Below are 19,858 nucleotides of genomic sequence, written 5' to 3'. Positions count from 1 at the left end.
GTGTGTGTGGTGTTGTGTGGTGTTGTGTGGTGTGTGTGGTGTGTGTGGTGTGTGTGTGGTGTGTGTGGTGTTGTGTGGTGTGTGTGGTGTTGTGTGGTGTGTGTGTGGTGTTGTGTGGTGTTGTGTGGTGTGTGTGGGTGTTGTGTGGTGTGTGTGTGTGTCGTGTGAGTGCAAGTACCCAAGGAGACTAGAAAAGGGCATCAGATCCACCAGGCTGAACTTATGGGCAATCATGAGCCACTCAACTTGGGTGCTGGGAATCAAAGCAGGGTCCTCTGACGGAACAGTGCGTGCTCTTAGCCACTGAGCCATCTCTCCAGCCCTTGCAGTGCAGATTTTAAAACACAGTGCTTTACCCATAGCAAGCACTCAAGAGCACATTGCTGGTCAACTGGCTAGTTCTGGGGTGAAATGTGCAAGAAACGGTCATGTGGAAGAGGCCCAGGGCTCTTGCTTCCCAGCACTCAGACCCCACTGTCCACCCATCCTTTCTTGTCTAACAAGTGCCCGTGGAGGGAGCTGCATGCTGGGGAACATTCCAGTACTTGGTTACCAAGAACAAGCGCAACTGAAAATCCCTTCCCTCGCTCCTGGGTGGGGTCACACAGTGAATAAACTAAACTAAACAGAAAACCTGTGACACACAAACTGTGAGGTGATTGAGCATGAAAAGAGGACGGACGAAAAAGAGGTGAGAGGACCTGGCTGGCTGGAGGACAGGAAGTGTTCAGAAAAGACCTCACAGAAGAAGGGGCTGCCCAAACCAAGGTATGAGGAAAGACTCCCCCGCCCACTAAAACACAGGGAGGACTCTGTCCAAGACTAAATTCACCTGGCACGGTGGCGAGGTTGGGGTGCCTGTGGTCTGCAAACAGTATGATTACCGAGCTAAGCACATAGAACGGGCCAAATAGAGATATCCTGAGGGTGAGTTTTCAGGCTGAAGGTCTCAGCTTCTGATAACACAGTACCGGCCATTTGAGCATCCAGAACCAGCGCTGGCACCCCAAGGCCCCCAACCCTGGGAGCCTCCTCAGAACACACCTCATTAGGAAACAGGTGAGGGGGGGCTCCTGGGGCCTTCTCTGTAATTAGGGGAAGATCGGAGCAAGGGCGATATTTATCCCACGGCACCTCAGCAGGCCTGGGAGACAGCAGTGGGTCCCTCTGCGGCAACTATACCAACATCTATATGTGGACTGATTACAACAATTAATTTAATAGGGATTCTTCCACACAAACAATGTATCATTTTATTAGGAAACTCTATAAATGTCAGTGGTGCAATTCATTTTTATTAATTTTCTGAAATGAAATTAGCAGTAGCTGCGGCTGCGGCAGCAAACAGAAGTTGCAGTGCTTTCCCATTCAGCAGAGTATTGGTGTCATTAATTCCTTAATACCAGGAGGCTGGTTTGTATGAACTCAGCAGTTAACTGCATCAATTAATTTCAGTACTGGAAATGGTGGGGGAGGGGATCCAAACTCAACTCCACAACTAATTTAGGAAGGTCCTTGGACAACCGAGGCAACTTTTCCATCTCCTGGGACAAGAGGCTTTCAAGTGTACTCACGAGTCTGTGTTAGAGAACTGAAAGGAGCCCCTGTGTTCACCCTCTGCCTGGAGGAAAGAAATTCATCCTTCCAGAGCCCAGAGGAATTCCTGTCGATGCCTCCTGAGGTCCAGACTTCCAGCAAGCTGGAGGGATGGTGTTTTTAGACAAAAATAATGGTGGCACCCTGTGCTGACATTCACACATGCAAAGCAGGATCACAAATGTGCCACACTTTGATGACCCAGCGAGGACAGGATCCACAGCAGCTCTACTTTCTACATAAACAAGGAAAACGGTGGAGGCTGAGCCTGGTGGTGCACAGCTGTAATCCCAGCACTTGGGAGGCTGAGGGAGGGCAGGAAGGAAAGAAAGAGGGAGGGAGGAAGGGAGGGGGAGTGAGAACAGACACAGAACTGAGTATGTCTCATTGGTTAAGAACTTTATGAATGCTTGTTGCCCTTTCGGAGGACCCAAGTTCAGTTCCCAGCACCCAGGTTTGTTGAGTCACAACTGCCTGGGAAGGGAGGGGTTGGGAGGCAGGGAGGGAAATGTGGTGTTTTTTAAGGAACATAAGGGACTTTTGTAAAACTGTCAGGTGCTGTTGAATGACAGAACCAGGCCTCAAGCAGCAGTCTCAGCATGGAACCCTCATTTCCTCTCCTGCTCCACATGTCCCTGTACCCTGTTGGGTCTTATTCCACTCATACTCAAAAAGGTCAGTGAGTTTGGTGTGACCAGAAGTCAGATACTCTTCCCAATCAAGCCTCAAGTCATTGGGTTAAAAGAATGAGCCAAGCTTGCAATGTTCTAGGGTGCTGGGGTCACGACACACACGAGTGTGTTCAGGGCCTGCCACATTCCAGACACCTTCACTTGGCTCATGAGTCGCCCTTTCCTTCCATGGGGAGTCAAGAAGTCTAATGATTACTATTGATTGTTAACTTGGCAGGATCTAGAATCACCTAAGAAACAAATCTCTGAGCATGACTTGAGGGAGTTTCTAAATTGGGTTAATTGAGCGGGGAAGACCTGCCGTCATCAAGGGCAGCACCATCCCCCAGGCTGAGGTCCTGGACTGAATCAGGAGAAAGCCAGCTGGGTTTCATCTCCAGGACTCACCTCCCTCTGCTTCCTGACTAGGGACTAAATGTGACCAGCTGCCTCATGTTCCTGATGCCATCTTCCCCACCATGATATACTATAACCTCCAGCTGTCATCCAGAATAAGTCTGCCTTCCTTAAGTCATTTTGTAAGCTATGTTGTTATAGCAACCAGAAAATTAACAGAGACACCTTGTAGCATGTGTGATCATTCTGAAGCCCAGGACCCATTCCTCCGTAGCTCAGAAAGGATGAACAGGTCACGACCAGGACCAAGGTCACAGGGGACACTTGTCATCCTATTCCTGGTTCCCCATTAACAATGCTGAAGACTTTGGCACGTGTGTCTGAGAAGGACTGAGAATTCCACCTTGGATTCAAACCTGTAATCAGTCACCCCGCAAGCCACCTGCTAGCTAACACAAACACCTGGTCCTGTCTCCGATAATAGAAACGTTGCAGTGATTGGAAGAGAGCGGCCACCCATTCCTGACTCTAGTATGCAACATATCAAAAATAAAAGCATTAAGAACTGGGGGGGCAAGAAGAGGCTGACTTCAAAATGAGCCCCAGGTCCCAGGCTCACCACCCTTCATAGAATAACAACATTACTTTCCAGGCACCAGAACTCGGGTCAGCTGTATTTTCACCAATTCTCTCCATTCCCAGGTGGTGAGAGAAGTTAAATGTTTGTGGCAGTTACTGGGTTCGAGGACATTTATTGCATAATATTTAGCCATCTCTTCTGATTTGGGAGATCTTCCCAGCAATCAAGAATAATCCAGCATTATGGGCGTGCAAAACACATTGAGATCCAAGTGGGCACTTAAGTGAGTCTCTCTTTTTAAAAAGTACATTGCCAGAGAGCACTGATGGCAGGTGGGCACTTTCCCAACATAAACACCCCTGATGCACCCAGCTAAGGAACAGAGAGAGCCCTGAGCCAGCAGGTTCAAAGTTGTGACTTGCCAGACAGCTGTTACCCAGTTTCTAACCCTTCCGACTGTGTTCACTCCCACGGTATTGGACCAATTAATGAGCGCTCCCGTCATGGGCCAGCAAGCACAACGTGACATTGTCAACTCGTTACCCTATACTGTACGAGTGGCCAAATCTGGTAATCCAGGAAAATCAATCGTCTATTCGCACAGTACATAGTTGGAAAACTGCGGGGGCTGGGGCGTTACCTGGTCTTAGGGGATGTGGTCAGCCATTCCTCATGTTTCTCAAACGTTATTAAATAAGCTGCAATTTCCTGAAATAGAAAAATAAAAAGATAATAACAACAATTAGCTCATGTTGGACCCTGAGAAGTAAGAAAGCTGGTAATGTTCCCCAGCTGCCTCTGTGACTTCGCCGGGCTGGAACTCCATTTTCCCTAGAAAAATGTCCCGTTCCAACTCGGCTTCTTTTTTTGAATTCCTGAATCCTTTCCACTCAACCAGCCACACAATCACCATCAAAGCCTGGGTTTCAGAAGAGGAGTCAGCGGCAAGGACAAAAATATTTCTCTGTGGAAAGAAAACATCAGACACCCTTTCAGATTCCAAATGTCACTCATCTGAAGGAGGGAAACACGAGCCAACAACAGGTGCTCACCCCTGCGAAGCCACACTGGGAAGATGTCCTGCTACCTCCTCACAAGACAGCTCCTTTCAGCTTGATCCCCAACCCCCTCCCCGAGTCAAATCACACAGAGATTAAAAAGAAAAGATAAAGTCTCATTCCAGAGAGAGAGAGAGAGAGAGAGCGCCTTTCCCACCACTGTTAACTTGATCTATTGAAGAGGGCATCAGAGAAGAGCCCAGTCAGCTGACATTAAGGTAAAGATGGAAGAAATGTGGGCACCTCAAGGTAAATTAAATATTTATAAACACAACAACATCATCACAGAATTACTGACTTATTAATAATTTCCACAAGAAGCCAGCGGGTGACACCAGCATCTGTCACTGTCCAAGCTCAGAGGCATGACATGGCCCATTCCTCCCAGCTCTAAACAGATCTGCTAACATGAAATTGGCAGGTATCGTGAGTTACATTAAGGTTGGGCTAGTACACGTTTCCCTTGATCTCACCGGTGACATGACACAGAGATGCTGCCGTGAACTGTCAGGGAATTGAGGAGCAGAGGCTTCCCTTTCACTTCCCGCTGTCACCGAGGCTGCTCTAGGCTTTTTGGAATAGAGCAACCCGTCTTCCCAGAGACCATCAGCCTCTCGGGCTTGAATATAATGGAGCTGATCTCTCTGACCAACATGGTACACTGGCCTTGAAGAGGAAAAAAAAGAGATACTGCTAATACCAGGTACACATGGCAGAGGAGGGTAGCAAATAATGACCATGCCTTGCAGTGAAGGCCACCAGGGCCAGTGGAGAGCAAGGCCTCAGGTCATTTTTGGAAGTGACCATTTCCACACACATCAGGCCCGAGCAGCCCGAGCCACCGCAGTCTAGAAGCCTGGGGGTTATTATACCTGGGGAGCAGTAGGTACTGAAAGGCAGAACTGCTTCTTTGAACACGGTTCAATCATTGATTTTTTTTTTTTTTTTAGCTAAAGAACGAACTAGCATATTGTTCTGTCATCGCTAAACCTTTTGCAGTTTGTTTCCTCTCCTTGGGAAGATCCTTCCCTGGGGTTTCACTTGGGTCGATATCTGTTTCCCGGGCCGGCCCTCTCTCACTGTTCAGGACAGGGCTAGTTGCCCATCCTACATGCTCCCAGGGCACCTTTCTCCAGCACATAGGATCCATCACTCCGTGTTCTAATTGCTTGTTTACGTGGCTAACATCCCCATGGATCATGCAAGTGTAAGGGATATGTCAACACTGATGGAGCCCCAGGACTTAATGGTGTCCCATAGCACGGTGGAAACACCTGAAAATTGTCTGTTAGATAGCGTTAGCACACAGGTCTGCACCTCAGGCTGGATCCCACAGCCAGAGTCAGGCCACGCCTCCCTGCAGCTCTCTCTGGAAGAGTTAAGAAGCTGGCTGTGCTGTGACTTGACAGCTCTCAGTTTGTGGTGCCTGACTCCTCCACACTCCCTGTCACGTAAGTTATGGTGAGCTAAATCATGTGATGTGAATCTCCTGCCAGCTTAAAACATTATAAAAGGGAGACCCTGCCTTTGTTCTAGTGATTGGGCCCAGACTCTTGGGGGGGGGGGCTGCTTGGGGATTTGGTCCAGAGATGAAGGCTAGTCTCTGAAGAGATTCCTCAGGCCCCACAGCCCCTGCCACCCCTTTCATGGTTGCTCTCTCTCTCTCTCTCTCTCTCAATGAGGCGCTTCTTCAGGCTTTAAAGGGAAGTGTCTCCTTCCCTTTAAGGGCCCTCCATGTTTATAATTCACACATTGTATTGCTCTTGTCTAATGTTCTCCCTCCCTCCTCTCCTCTAGGCTCCACCATAGCCTTGAGGCCCTTTCATTATAATAAACTTTCTGAAGGGAATTACATGTCAGATTCCTCTATTGACTGACCACTGCAGCATCTGTTTTGCTGTCTTCTATAACAGACCTGTTGGGGATGAGTGGGTAGATAGATGGATGGAGATGGACAGACAGATGGATGTATGGGTAGAAGGATGGAAGGCTAGAGGAATGGATGAGTAGAGGGATGGATGGATGAATGGATAGGTAAATGAGTGGACAGGTAGATGGGTGGGCAGGTGGATGGATGGATTGATGGACAGGTGGGTAGGTGGGGGGGTGGATGGGTGGATGGATGGATGGTGGATGAATGACAGGTGGGTGGCTGAATGGGTAGATTGGTGGGCAGGTGGACGGATGAATTGATGGGCAGGTGAGTGAGTGGACAGAGGGAGGGAGGGAGGGAGGGAGGGATGGATGGATGGATGGGCAGGTGGATGGATGAATAGTAGACGGCAGGTGGATTGATGAGTGGGGGAGTGAATGGAGGAAAGAGGAGTGGGCACTGTGGAAATAAATATGTGTTAATGAAAGTGTACGTGTCTCATGTCTCTGTGTTTGGTAGTGTGTGTGGTAGGTGTGTTTAATAGATATGGATAACTATGAAGACAGTTGAAAGGAGAGCTGAAAAGCTGTAGAACACAGCAGTTCCTAGATAAGACCCTGCAGTTGTTTAACTAACTGAGTCACCACAGGAAGGCAGCTCAACATCATGGCAAAGCGCCTATCTATGAGGAGACAGACCAGCCTTGGTCCACGCTGTGCCAAGAACCAACTGTCTCATCTTGAGCACATTGCTTACCCCGCCCAGGATTCCACTTCCTCTGCACCAAGGATAATATCACTTCTTGGGACAGTAAAAAAAGACCAGCAGTCCTTACAGCATGGATGGCCATAGCACATCCTCAGACAAGTGCTGCCATGATCCACTTTCTAAGGTCTACATGGTGTGAGCCACCTGTCTAGAGACCCTTGACAGGTAGCAGGTGTCAGGATGGCCCAGGCCACTGCTGGGTTTACTGCGTCTCCCCCAGGCCTCCACCCTTCACACTGCACTCACAAAGGATGGTAATGACTGTTCAGAGTTTCCGGAGCTGGCCTTTCCAGTCACCCACGAATTCTCATTTGGCCTCACAAGATGCTGAGAACAGACCATGGCTAACATGGAAATTAGGAGCCACTTAGGTGTCAGCCTGAATCTCAGCAGACTTGGTATCCAGAGGCTATCCATGCCAACTGGAAGTCCCCCAAACCCTGACCTTGCCCAAGGTCATGTCCCAGTGACCCAGAGGATGGGGGCACAGTGTGTCCAGCCACCTCTGCATCCATTACTCCGTCCCACATCCCCAGTCACCCAAAGGCCTTCATGAATGTCCTGCTCCCACTTGCCCCAGCATGACAGGGCTTCCCACAGTTGCTGTCCTCCACAGAGGAAAAGCTCCCTGACCCCTCACAGCATTCAAGATCTCTCAACACTGTCCAAAGAAACCTCATTCTGCAGTGGACAGTAGTTAATCCAGAGACTCATAACTAATCAAAGAACAATGACTTCTGAGTGCTCAGTCCTAAATGGGACATGTCTATCAACACTCACCAGGCTCAGGGAACATGACAGAAGGGGGGCAGAAAGGATGTAAGAGCTGGAGGATGGGGAGGAGAGCCGTGAAATGCTACATTCGGGACACATGTCTGTCACACTCATAAACTCGCAGCAGCTATGGTTACCTATACAAGATCTCCATAAGATCGAGCCAACAAGACCAGCAAACATTCTAGCCATGACTGAACTCAGCGGGTAGCAAAAATATTAAAAAGGAGAGGTCACGAAGATGGAAGGGGGTGTGTTGGGGAATGTCTATATTGCATGCATGTATGAAATTGTCCCGAGAATAAATATGATTTTTTAAAAGATTTACTGAGCTTTTATACATTTCACACAACAGTTCCTAATCAAATTTAGAACCCCTCCCCCATCCATACCTCCCCACTCCCCCCACCAGACATTATGTATTTCGCCGTACATGTTAAGTCCTAACCAGTCAAGCATTTGTACCCAGATGTCCGTCAGTGAAAATTCACCTACTGGAGTCTAGTCAGCCTATCTCAAGATCGTTGGTAATGCCTACTCTACCTCACCCAGTAGTAATCAGTCTCCAGTAGCTCCCAGACTAGGGCGAACCCACCACCCATTTCCCTCTCTCCACTCTGGGCCCTTGTCTGATTGAGTTGACATGGGACCTGTGCTCAATGCTACCATTGTCACAGGTTCACGTGTACAAGCTTCCAGTGGCCTGAAAATATGATTTTTAAAAAAGATACTACTAAACACCTACTATGTGGTGGCCCATGAATAAGTGCACTGTGAAGCCTGCAGCCAGAGACGTCACAGTCAAGGAAAGAAAGACATATCACAACAGAGCAACACCCCTGCTGCTGCAGACCTACTGTGTGCTCAACTGTATAATCAGGTCAATGCAGGCCTCCTGAGCCACTGCACAGACAAGCAGAAGGTCAGGAAATCACACTGATTTATGGGCTTCCTTCAACCACTGGTCATTCCCTCCTCCACCAAGGGTGTGTGTGTGGGGGGTGTTCTCAAGCACATCTCACTTAACACTAGATTTTCTGAGGAAGGAAACCGAGCACTCACACCCAGGTCCCACCTCTGTGTGTTCAGGTTGACTGGACTTGACGCCAAGGCCCGTACATGCTGCTGCTGGTCTCCAGCTAACCTGGGTGCATTTGGGTCACCCATCCAATCCCATGCCCAGTCAGGGCATGGTGGTGCACACCTTTAATCCCAGCACTCAAGAGGCAGAGGTAGGCAGATCTCTGTGAGATCAAGGTCAGTCTGGTCTCCTCAGCCATTTCCAGGTCAGCTGTGGTTATAGGTCTCAAAAAGACCAAAAAACAAAACAAAAACCAATCCCAGTCCCATGCAACCTCATCTTCCAAGCCATTGACTTTGCCAGAGTTCAGCCCCTCCTCACCAGACAGGCAGATTGGGGCTGGATGCTCTCCTTGCAAAGCTTGGGGGCTGCATAGGGAGATGGACACACACACACAGGCGCACGCACACACACACACACACACACACACATCGAGGAACCAAACACAACACACACAACAGGAGTCTGATGGGATTTGGGGCAATGTAAAAGCCATTAATATTTGGAGTAATCAGGGTCAGCAGAGCTAGGCAGAGACAACTCGGGGGGAAGAGGAACCTCGTCATCAGAGTCACTGTTGCCATAACAACCTGGATGGAGTATTGTCTGCTCGGTCTCTATGGGGGATAATCTCATTGATTTCCTAACAGACTATGAGGGATGAACTGCACCCATTTTACAGATGAAGACCTGAAGGCCATTTCGGTTTCTGCCCTTTGCCATGATAAAATACCCTGACAAAAAGCAGCTTAAGGGAGGACAGGGTTTCCTCAATTCAGACTCTCTTCACAAGTGATTCTAAATTGTGCCAAGTTGACATTCAAAACTGACCAGCACAAACACCTAGAACAGTTAAGCAACTTTTCCAAGGTTACACAGCCAATGTACAACTGGACCTCAAATCCATATGGATGTTTCCAGAGTCCTCACTTTGCATCTCTGTCCTGAATTTATTGAAACTTAGCCAAGATGTGTTGGATGGAGATGACCAGAAGTCAGGTGTGAGTTTCCTCAGCCCAGGAAGACAACCCCTGTCTGCACTGGCCCTGTCACCTCCTGCCCATCTCCTTTCAGGGGCCGGGAGGGGCGTCAGCTGAGCATGCTTCTGCAGGATTCTAATTGCAGAGTTGAACTCACTTCCACCCCAATGCCACAGCCTGATGCATGGTGGGGCAACGTCCTCACACACACTGGTTACGTCTGACAAGGCAGAGAAGACAGGAGACGAGAAGCCGGGAGAGGGACTCTCAGCCCCATCCGGCCTGTCCTCCTCCCTGAAGGTCTGCAAGCCCAGCTCTCTGAGGAGGGCGGAGGAAAGCACAGATCCGGTCATCTCCTTTATAAAGGGGAAACTGAGGCACAGAGAAGAGAAAGGTCTTGCCCAAGCTCACGCATCTGTGACTGAGCCACTCCAGAAAACAGGACCCCAAGCCCCAGTGCATGTACATTCTTTATCGTAGAACTTCCCATGATCAAATCAGGCTCAGAAAATTCACTAGATACCAGAGCAAGGGAAGAGACTCAAAAGAGGTGGAAAAGAGGCACTCAAAAAAAAGTGCATGGGCCAGAGAGATAGTTCAGGTGTTAAGAGCATTGGCTGCTCTTGCAAAGGACCCAGGTCCAATTCCCCACATCCACATGGCAGCTAACAACAGTCCATAACTCCAGTTCCAGGGGAAATGGACACCATCCTCTAACCTCTGTGGGCATTGCATGACATGGGTGCACTTACATATATGCAGGCAATACACTCATACACATAAAATTAAAAAATAATTTGAAGAAAGTGTAGTCATCAGGCTGGAGAGATGAGTCAGTGGTTACAAGCACTGTTCTCACAGAAGGCCTGAGTTTGGTTCCCAGCACCCACATCAGGCACCTCACAACAAGTCCAGGGAATTCAACACCCTCTTCTGGCCTCCATGGGTACCTGCGCTCACTCACATTCACATACCCACACACAGATACACAGACACATAATTAAAAATTTAAATGTAAAAGCACAGACACAAACATTCATAGCAGTGCTATTCCTGAGAACTAAGATGTGGCAGCAGCCATGGTCAGAGATAGATGAATGGGTCCACAGAAGGTGGTCCCTCCAGGAACACTATTTGGGTGTGGAAAAAGAGCAAGCTCTGTTCTGGAGGGCCACACCGTGGTTGTACCTTAATGAAAGCGCCATGCTAAATGCAGAAACCTAGTTTGTCAGGAGGTGTGTTGAGGATCCAACTAAATGAAGTGTCTATCAAAAAAAAAACAGCCCACAGACAGAGAATGCCAATTCATGGCTGCTGAAGTCCAGGGAAGAGGTGAATGGGGAACAGAGAGAAAGGAGATGGGGTTTCCTTGTGGATTAGAAGTTCTGCTGCACAACACTGGGAACACACTAACTGTCACAACAGTATAGGTCTTACATAAGTGTGTTTTATCATAAAAGAAACGAGTAAGAAGAAAATATAGGCATCCAGCCAGGTGTGATGGGGTGATGGGGTGAGCCTGCCCTGCTCACACAATAGACCTGAACCCAAAGAACCAGCCTACACACCCACCGCCTCCTCCAGCCCCTGGGTCTCCTAGCATCCTTCTGTTATCCCATATACTGCATCAACACTAAGAAGAACGAGTCCACTGTCAAGATGAAGAAACTCACTGTGGACTCCAAAGCAAAGACTGTCCAGCTTGCAGATTTTAAATGTTTAGCTTGTCCTTTGGCTGTTCAAACAGAGAAATCACTGCCAAGGTGCACTGTGTGTGGTCAGGGCTGTTGAGAGCAGCCTGTGGGAGACAGCCCACCGTCCTTTGGACTCTCCATTGCATCAGGAAGGGTCCTTGACACGAGGAGGCAGGGGTGTGTCCTCCAAGCCCTGACCATTGTGGCATGAGGGTGACTGAACACGACAGGGCGGTGCCATCTGGTACTCCACCAACATGTGGCACATGGAGAGCCCATCGTCCAGCTGCCAGTGCTGGCCCCAGGTTGGCAAGCTCGAAAGGACCTCAAAGCCTATGGCAGTGGTGAGCCAGTGGGGAGGGGAGACTAGAATACTCAAGGATCCCCCACAGTGGCCACCCACTGGGACCTGTGGTGAGTAGGCACCTCTGTGCTGACCTGGCTCCTATAGCCTTGCTTCACCCTGCACCTCATTACCCACTCTCCCCACATCACCTTCTGTTCCCAATTATGGCTCAGGTGCCCCGGAGAATCATCAGTGAACTGCAGCTTCCAGAACCTTCTATGCAATAACTATAGATCCCAGCACACAGCATTTTCCATCATAAATCTATGTGTGGAGAATTTGGGTCCGAGTCCCTGCATAGCCACAGAGTCCTGCAGTAGCCACATGCAGACATAACTACTAACAGCAGAAAGCTGACTAGGAGGGAGGAGTTCTCTGGGGATGAAGACTCAGAGAGCCACACCGGCGTCTCCATTACTCAGTACAGGGGTGGGGCAGGCATGGACAGCAGAGTACTGTTGTCACAGGGCGCCATGCCCGTGTGGGTTGCTCTACTGAAATGCCCACCCGAGCATTCATTCAAAAAGGCAGAGCATGCCCCACCCCTCAGCTCTGGAGCTCCAATAGGTGAGTGGCAGGGGCCGTAACGCCACCACGTGTCATCTTAAAACTTCAAGGAGCTATATTTTTAAAGGTTTAAAAAAAGAGAGAGAAGTTGACTTTAGTAAGAGGCTTCATATTTTAACCAGTGGATCCAAAATAGCAGGATTTCCCTAATTTTAGAAAGCGTCCACGCTGTTTCCTATTTTTCTCCGTACCGTTTTCTAAATCTAGTGTGTTTCCACTCCCAATCCTCCTCAGCCAGACTTGGGGGCCACACAAGGCTGCTACGTGGGATGGTGGCTCTAAATAGACACCGTGGGAGTCTGCAACACAGTGCACCTTCTGGCAGCCAGGTGGAGTCCGGACGGGAAGGAGGGGCCACCACAGATGCTTGCAGGCAGGTCTCCCTCAGAGGCAGGGGAGGAGCTGCTGCTCCCCTCTCGGGTGTGAGAGGCCCCCGTCTACCTTCGGTGGGCTATGGGCATCTCGGAGGGACTGAATGCATTGGGTCTCTTGGTACTATGGGTCCATTGCCAACACACAGACACACATACACACATACACACACACACACATCACACACACACATACACACAAACACACACATACACACACATACACACACATCACACATACACACACATCACACATACATACACGCACACATACACACACATACACACACACATACACACACATCACACACACATTCACGCACACATACACACACATCACACATACGCATACACGCACACATACATACACATCACACATACACACATACACACACATCACACATACACGCACACATACACATCACACATACACACACACAAACGCACACATCACACACACACATACACACACACATCACACACACACACATACACGCACACATACACACACATCACACACACACATACACACACATCACACACACACACACATACACGCACACATACACACACACATACACACACACACACATACACACACACAGCTTTTGTTCCAGTGACAGAAGTTTCACCCAATGACCTCACTGGAAGCAGCCCTCAATACAAGGACAAATCCCACTGAGGTCGCCTGACAATGCCTCACAGTCCATCTTTAAGGCATGGGTTCAACGCCAGGGAAAGAAAAAGTCTGTGGATTTTCCTTTGGCCCTTTTTGTCACAAACAAATAGTAGTGTTTATACATATATGTATATGTGTATCTACATGCCATGCACATACGTGTATACATTTATGTATGTGTTTGAGTCTGTTTGCATACGTTTGAGTAGGTGTATGTGTACATATATGCATGTGTGTATATGTTTGAGTAGGTGTACATGTACATATGTACATGTCTATGTATGTTTGAGTGTATATATGTATGTGTATATATATATATTTGAATATGTATATGTGTGTATGTGTTTGGGTTTATATATGTGTTTATATTTATATATATATGACTATATATGTGTGTGCATGCATATTTGGGGTTGTATATATGTGTGCATGTTTGAATACGTAGGTATGTATGTTTGAGTCATACATGTATTTGGGAATGTATACATGTGTATATGTATGTTTGGGTTTATATATATGTGTACATATGTGTATGTAGATTTGATTGTGTGTATATATGTGTTTGGGTGTGCATGTGTGTATATGCATGTATTAGCATGTATGTTGGTCTATGCTTTGTTCTTTATTCTTCTGAGCCCCATAATTAAATATCATGGGGGCCGGAGAGATGGCTCAGCAGTTAAGAGCACTGGATACTCTTGTAGAGGACCCAGGTTTGGTTCCAGCATCCACATGGCAGGTAACAACTGTCCATAACTCCAGTTCCAGGGGACCCAAAGCCCTCTTCTGACTTCCTTGGGCATTTCCTAGCATGGGTGTACTTACATACATGTAGGCAATACACTCATACACATAAAATAAAAATAATAAATAAAATACTTTTAAAAACTCAATGGTCCATATGGTCTCAGCCACCTTTTGCATTTAAAAAATGTGTTTTAACCAAGGGATAATTTTAAAAGTTTGGTTTTCTGAGAGTTCTGCACAGGGTTTTACCTGTGAGGACTGACACTGAGAAGTAAAAGCTAGAGCTCTCCTAGCAGCTGGCCCCAGCATCTGCTAGAGTCACAAAATGCAATTATATTACTCCCAAACGGGAAGTAAAAATATCTTTCTTCCAATACTCTAGGTTTTAAGGCTCATACTTAGCATCCTCTGGGTATTTCAGTGGTACCAGATCTCTGTGTTACGTGCTTTATTAGGGTTTGTGAATGTCATACTAATGACTTCTAACCAACATATTTACAGTGGGAGAAAAATTTCCCAGATTCTACCACTCTCTGCACTTTACTGAAAACAATTGGCCCTAATTTAAATAATATATAACCATTCTATGCCCCTCCCAGTGGCGAGTCTCCCTGGCTTCTCTAAGACACCCCATACATAAAGCTGGTAGGTCCATTCCTCTGTGACAAGCTCTCCAACCTGGGTCCCATGGAAGAAAGCCCTGTCTAAACTCTCCTGGACCTGTTCTCTGGTAAATACTGGAGGCACCCAGATGATCAAGTCCAGAGCCTATATGGGATATTTTGATTCCCCACCTGCAGCTCGTACCAACATCCTGGCTCATTCTTTCAAAATGACCAACCCTGTTAGAAACGGCTAGCATATGGACTACTGGTTTTTCCCTTTTGGTGTTTGCACAGGATGTACATAACTCTACTCAACAGCTTATGACAGTGGTGGTGGTTAGGACCTCTGGGAGTCAGGGTGTTTGGAAGATTTCCAGGAAGGTGACTAGCAATTCAGGGTTGACTCATCACGGTCTGGATTGTTGCAATAAGGGAGACTATCACAGCTGGCTGGCTGTTGTGTGGCACAGGGATACAAGCTTGTGACCTTCCAGGTGCCAAGCAGTGAAGAAGTAACAAACCACCGAAGAGTGTTCAGAAACAAGTTAAGCATAGAAACAATTCACAATGTCCTTCATTCATACATCCACTCATCACTGCAATCATTTGGTCAATTACTGAGCACCTACTGCATATCAGACACCATGCCTTAACAATGGCAGAAACAACTGGCAAGACAGATAGGACTGTGGGATCCAGAGCTGTTGTGTCAGGTATAAGGCCCATGAGGGTTCCATCAGCAGTGTGACCAAAGAGCTCACACTCAGAATGGAAGACTGTGCCAAGGAGTTAGCACTTGGACTGTTTTGGAATGAACAGGAGGCTGCCAGGCAGGTAAGTGGCAGAGGCCTTAGGGCAGGAAACAGTTTGCGAAGACAGGAAATGGGAAGAATAAATGTGTTCAGGGGAAGTCAGCAAATGAAATAGCTAGAGTCGGCAAGATCCAGGGAAGGCTGGCAGAACGGGGGTGCACAGAGCCCCAGTCTGGGGAGCAATTGAAATGCCAGACAAGCGGAGTTTCAGCCACGAGAGTCAGGGGAGTCAGGGAAGGCATTTAAATAGAAGGGAGGCACGGAAAGGGCTGTGCTTTGGAAATGTCACCTTAATGGTAGCACAGCAGAGAGGGGCGGCTGTGGAGATACCCCAGGAAAGAAACAGGAGCTCATGAACCATGGCAGAGGGCACGGAGAAAGCAGTGCAAAGTGAACGTTTGCAAACGAGAAGCAGCAAAGCTTAGAACCCAGCTGACCGGAGAGTGTGAAGGACGAGGAGGCAAAGAGCAGAGAGGACAGCTCAGAAGCCCAGAGCATCCTCAGGCAGCCCTGCAGCTGGACTCACCCAGAGGTGGGCTGGCTTGATGCCCCCATGCTGTTCCTCTCCTTAGAGTTATTTGTTAGTTGAAGACTGGGAGGTGGGGATTCCCAGCCGCTCTCGAAAAGTCAAGTCAGATTCCTAGGGGTGTTTCTATGGAGCACCCACTGGCCGATGCAGAGGTCCCTTAGGCTGGGCCCAAGCCGTCTGGTAACTCGTCCTCACCTGGCTGGCTTTCTTTACTAACAGCATCTGTAGGCGCTTGACCTTGGGGCTTCTGCTCTGACAGTTATGACAGTAAAAACTGAATGGATTGTAAGACCTTGGACCAGCACAGGTTATCCAGAAAGAAATCCATCTTAGAACAAAAGATTTTTAAAGAGAACATCAGTCAGAGAACACTCATTGTCCTTTACTACAGTGGTATTTGCAGGTAGAGCTGGACTCAAGATACTCTGATTTCTATTCAATACATGTCACTCACCTCATTGTTCGTCTCTCTAAACTCTAACTTTGCACTTCTTGGTCTTACTTACAGGTACTGAAGACGGACTCTGTACACATTTCCCCTCAGCCTGTTAGGAAAATGTTAAGATTTAAAATAAGGACCTACAGGGAGCTGGTGAGATGGTTCAGTCTGCAAAAGACTTGACATGCGGTGCTAGAGAGATGATTCAGCGGTTAACAGCACTGGCTGCTCTTGCAGAGGACCCAGGTTCATTTCCCAGCACCCACATGGCAGCTAACAACTGTCCATAACTCCAGTTCCATGGGATCCAACACCCTCTTCTGACTTCCACAGGCATTGCACAACATGGGTACATGTACACACACGCAGGCAATACATTAATAGAAACAACATTAAAATAATAAATAAAATATTTTTTAAATTAAAAAAAGTTTCCATGTAAACATGATGACCTGAGTTTGATCCCTGGAACCCACTTTAAAAAAAAAAAAAGTTGTGCATGGTGGTATACACTTGTGATCTTAGTGCTAGGGGAGGCAGAGACAGGAAGATCCTGGGGGTTCACTGCAGCCAGCCTGGCCGACCTGGAGAGAGTCTCAGGCCAATACGAGCTCCGGCCTGAAGCAGAACACCCAGGGTTGTCTTTAGCCTCCATATGCATGTTCACATACACAGACACACAAAACAGAGCCACAAAGTGACCCTATAGAGGACAGTGGCAAGAAGTCATGGCCCTTCTAAATCACTGCCAGTCTAAGTCGCTGCTGGTACCATCAGCATTGTTACCTGGAGAGAAAGCTCGGGGTCCATGCAGAGGAGGTGGCTACGACCTCAGGACATGACCCCACCACCACAGCTGCTTAGACAAGCTCTGCTCCCCTCAGCATCCTCAAGCAACAACAGCCACTCCTGCAAACCTCAGCTCATGCAACATGAAGCAACATGGTCCATTGGAGGTCATCATGAGCGCTTAATTTTAAAAATCTCTGAACTCCAGCTAGTAGGATATGGGACAAATCTCCTCAGCTGCTCGCAGACTCCTCTCCCTCAGTCTGGAACTCAGCTGCCCCAGATACCAAAGGGCCCTTAAATCCTTTTATCCCTATGAGTAGACGGACACCTTCTACTGGGTAGCGATTATTTTAATATCCTAATTTTTATTTATGTATATGTATGTACGTGTGCCATCTGTGTGCAGGTGCCTTTGGAGACCAGAAGAAAGCACTGGATTCCCTGGAGCTAGAGTTTTAGGCAGTTGTGACCTGTCTGTGTGCTGGGAACTAAACTTGGGTCCATGCTCTTAACTACTGAGCCATCTCTCCAGCCCTGGGCAGTGATTCCTTTTATCTTTATGTCTATGCTCAAATAACAATGTGGACCTGAAGTGGATCCCAACCAACATAAGACCCATCTGCAGTCCACACCCTCACTGGTGTTTCCTCTATTACCCTCCTCCCAACTCCTTTGAGACAAAATCTCTCATTGGATTGGAAGCTAGAAGAGGGGCTAAAAAATATAGTGGGAATAAGCAGAAGTAGCCTGTCTTAGGGGGAAACATCCAACATAGCCCAGGGAGAACTCCACACTCTACAGTGGGCTCTCTAGATGCCCATGGGACAGTGGCTTGAGACCCTGGGAGGACAGGTGTCCTTCTCTAGTGCTTGGAAATCTGAAAATGTCCATGTATGGAGATAACTCTATCCTCTAGAACAGAAAGCTGCTATGCTCTTTACGGCCGTATGAGTTGGAACATGCCGTCTGACAGCCCCGTGCCTGTTCCCGCTCCTTTTCTTGGTATATTCATTAGGTCATTGAATTAAATAACTTATCTCTTTTCTGTCTTTTTTGATCTGTGTACACATGAGAGTGTGTGAGTGTGAGTGTGTGTGAGTGTGTGTGTGTGTGTGTGTGTGTGTGTGTGTGTGTGTACATATGCACATTCCCATGCCTGCTCATTCAGAGGCCAGAGGAGGATGTTTTCCTCTACTGCACTGCGCACTATTCCTTTAAGACAAGCTCTCTCACTGAATCAGAGGTTCCCCATTTTGATTGGACTGGCTGGTCACTGAGCTTCTGAGATTCATCTGTCTCTATCCCCCAATACTTGGGTTCCGGGCATATGCAGTCACGTCTGGGTTTTTTACATGTGTGGTGGTTTGATTGAGAACTATCCCTCAAGGCTCACATAGCTAAACACTCGGTCCCTAGTTGGCGGCGCTGTTTGGGAAGGTTACGAACCCTTTAGTGGGTGTGGCTTTGCTGGAGCGAGTACATCACTGGGGACAGGGTTTGAGAGCCTATGGTGTCCACCACACTGCCAGTTCCCTCTCTCTGCCGCATGTTTGAAGTTGAAGATGTGATCCCTCCGCCTCTCGCTCCAGCTGCCACTGTCATGCCTACCCTACCATTTTAGACTCCCCCTCTGGAACCAGAAGCCAAAATAAACTTTTTTCATAAGCTGTTCTTGGTCCTGGTATTTTTATCACATCCACAGAAAGCAAACCAGAACAGCATAGGTACTGAGGATTTGAACTCTGATCCTCATGCTTACATAGCAAATGCCCTTACCCACTAAGCCATTGCCTCAGCCCCAAGGTTAAACTGCTTTTAATGAGCTTCATTGAGGCTTGTGACGTATAGCAAGATGCAGCCTGTTTTAAATACACAGTCAGTGGGTGTTAACAAACGTAATTGTGAAACGAGTATGAACCAGCTGATGCAAGGAAAATGTCACTGATGGCAGAATCCAGCACATACACACACACACACACACACACACACACACACACAGAGAGAGACCCCACCCATTCCACTGTTCCCTGATTTGCTGTTGGAAAGTTTGTACGAACATCTGTCTTTGGCCTCTGACACTTGCCTTTCATTCCCCTCTGGCTGACAAAGCATTTCTCTCCGTCGCTGACTTGAAACCTGCTGGTGAAACACTTCTGTGGGTTGTGTTTTTTTGGTTTTTGGGGTTTTTTTTTTTTTTTTTGGTAGCTGAACTTCTTGAATCAGTGAACTTACAGCTTTGCCCAGATGTAGAAATGGTCAGCCATGATACCAGTATTGGGTATACAATTCAGGGCCTTAGCACCTACCAGCTAAGCTATCTACTACCCAATGGCCCCAGTGTCTTTAAACAAAGCATGCCGAGCTTCACTTTAGCAGGGATTTAAGATCTTTATGCATCCACCTGATTCCTCTTGGAGCTTGTTTTTAACACGCTAGATCTACAGTGCTGGGTCTACAGACCTTTCATTATAGAAATGTTTTTGTAGCCCAGCTGGCCTGGAGCTCACTATGTAGACCAGGCCGGCCTTGAACTCACAGA

At 47.8% G+C, this 19,858-nt stretch overlaps 1 protein-coding gene across 2 annotated transcripts in view; it reads right to left on the bottom strand.

Annotated features, from left to right (window-relative positions):
- The window catches only part of Camta1 (calmodulin binding transcription activator 1), a 912,046-nt gene that overhangs the window by 613,676 nt on the left and 278,512 nt on the right, over positions 1–19,858 (bottom strand). For both annotated transcript variants that reach the window (XM_017795412.2, XM_029558273.1), the window contains one exon: positions 3,845–3,912. In XM_017795412.2, the coding sequence (XP_017650901.1) occupies positions 3,845–3,912 (68 nt within the window). The remainder of the gene's footprint in view (positions 1–3,844; positions 3,913–19,858) is intronic.

This window comes from Nannospalax galili, unplaced genomic scaffold (assembly GCF_000622305.1).
Source record: "Nannospalax galili isolate Female #2095 unplaced genomic scaffold, S.galili_v1.0 scaffold1488, whole genome shotgun sequence".
Taxonomy (NCBI): Eukaryota; Metazoa; Chordata; class Mammalia; order Rodentia; family Spalacidae; genus Nannospalax; species Nannospalax galili.
This window is presented reverse-complemented; position numbering and strand designations above follow the sequence as displayed.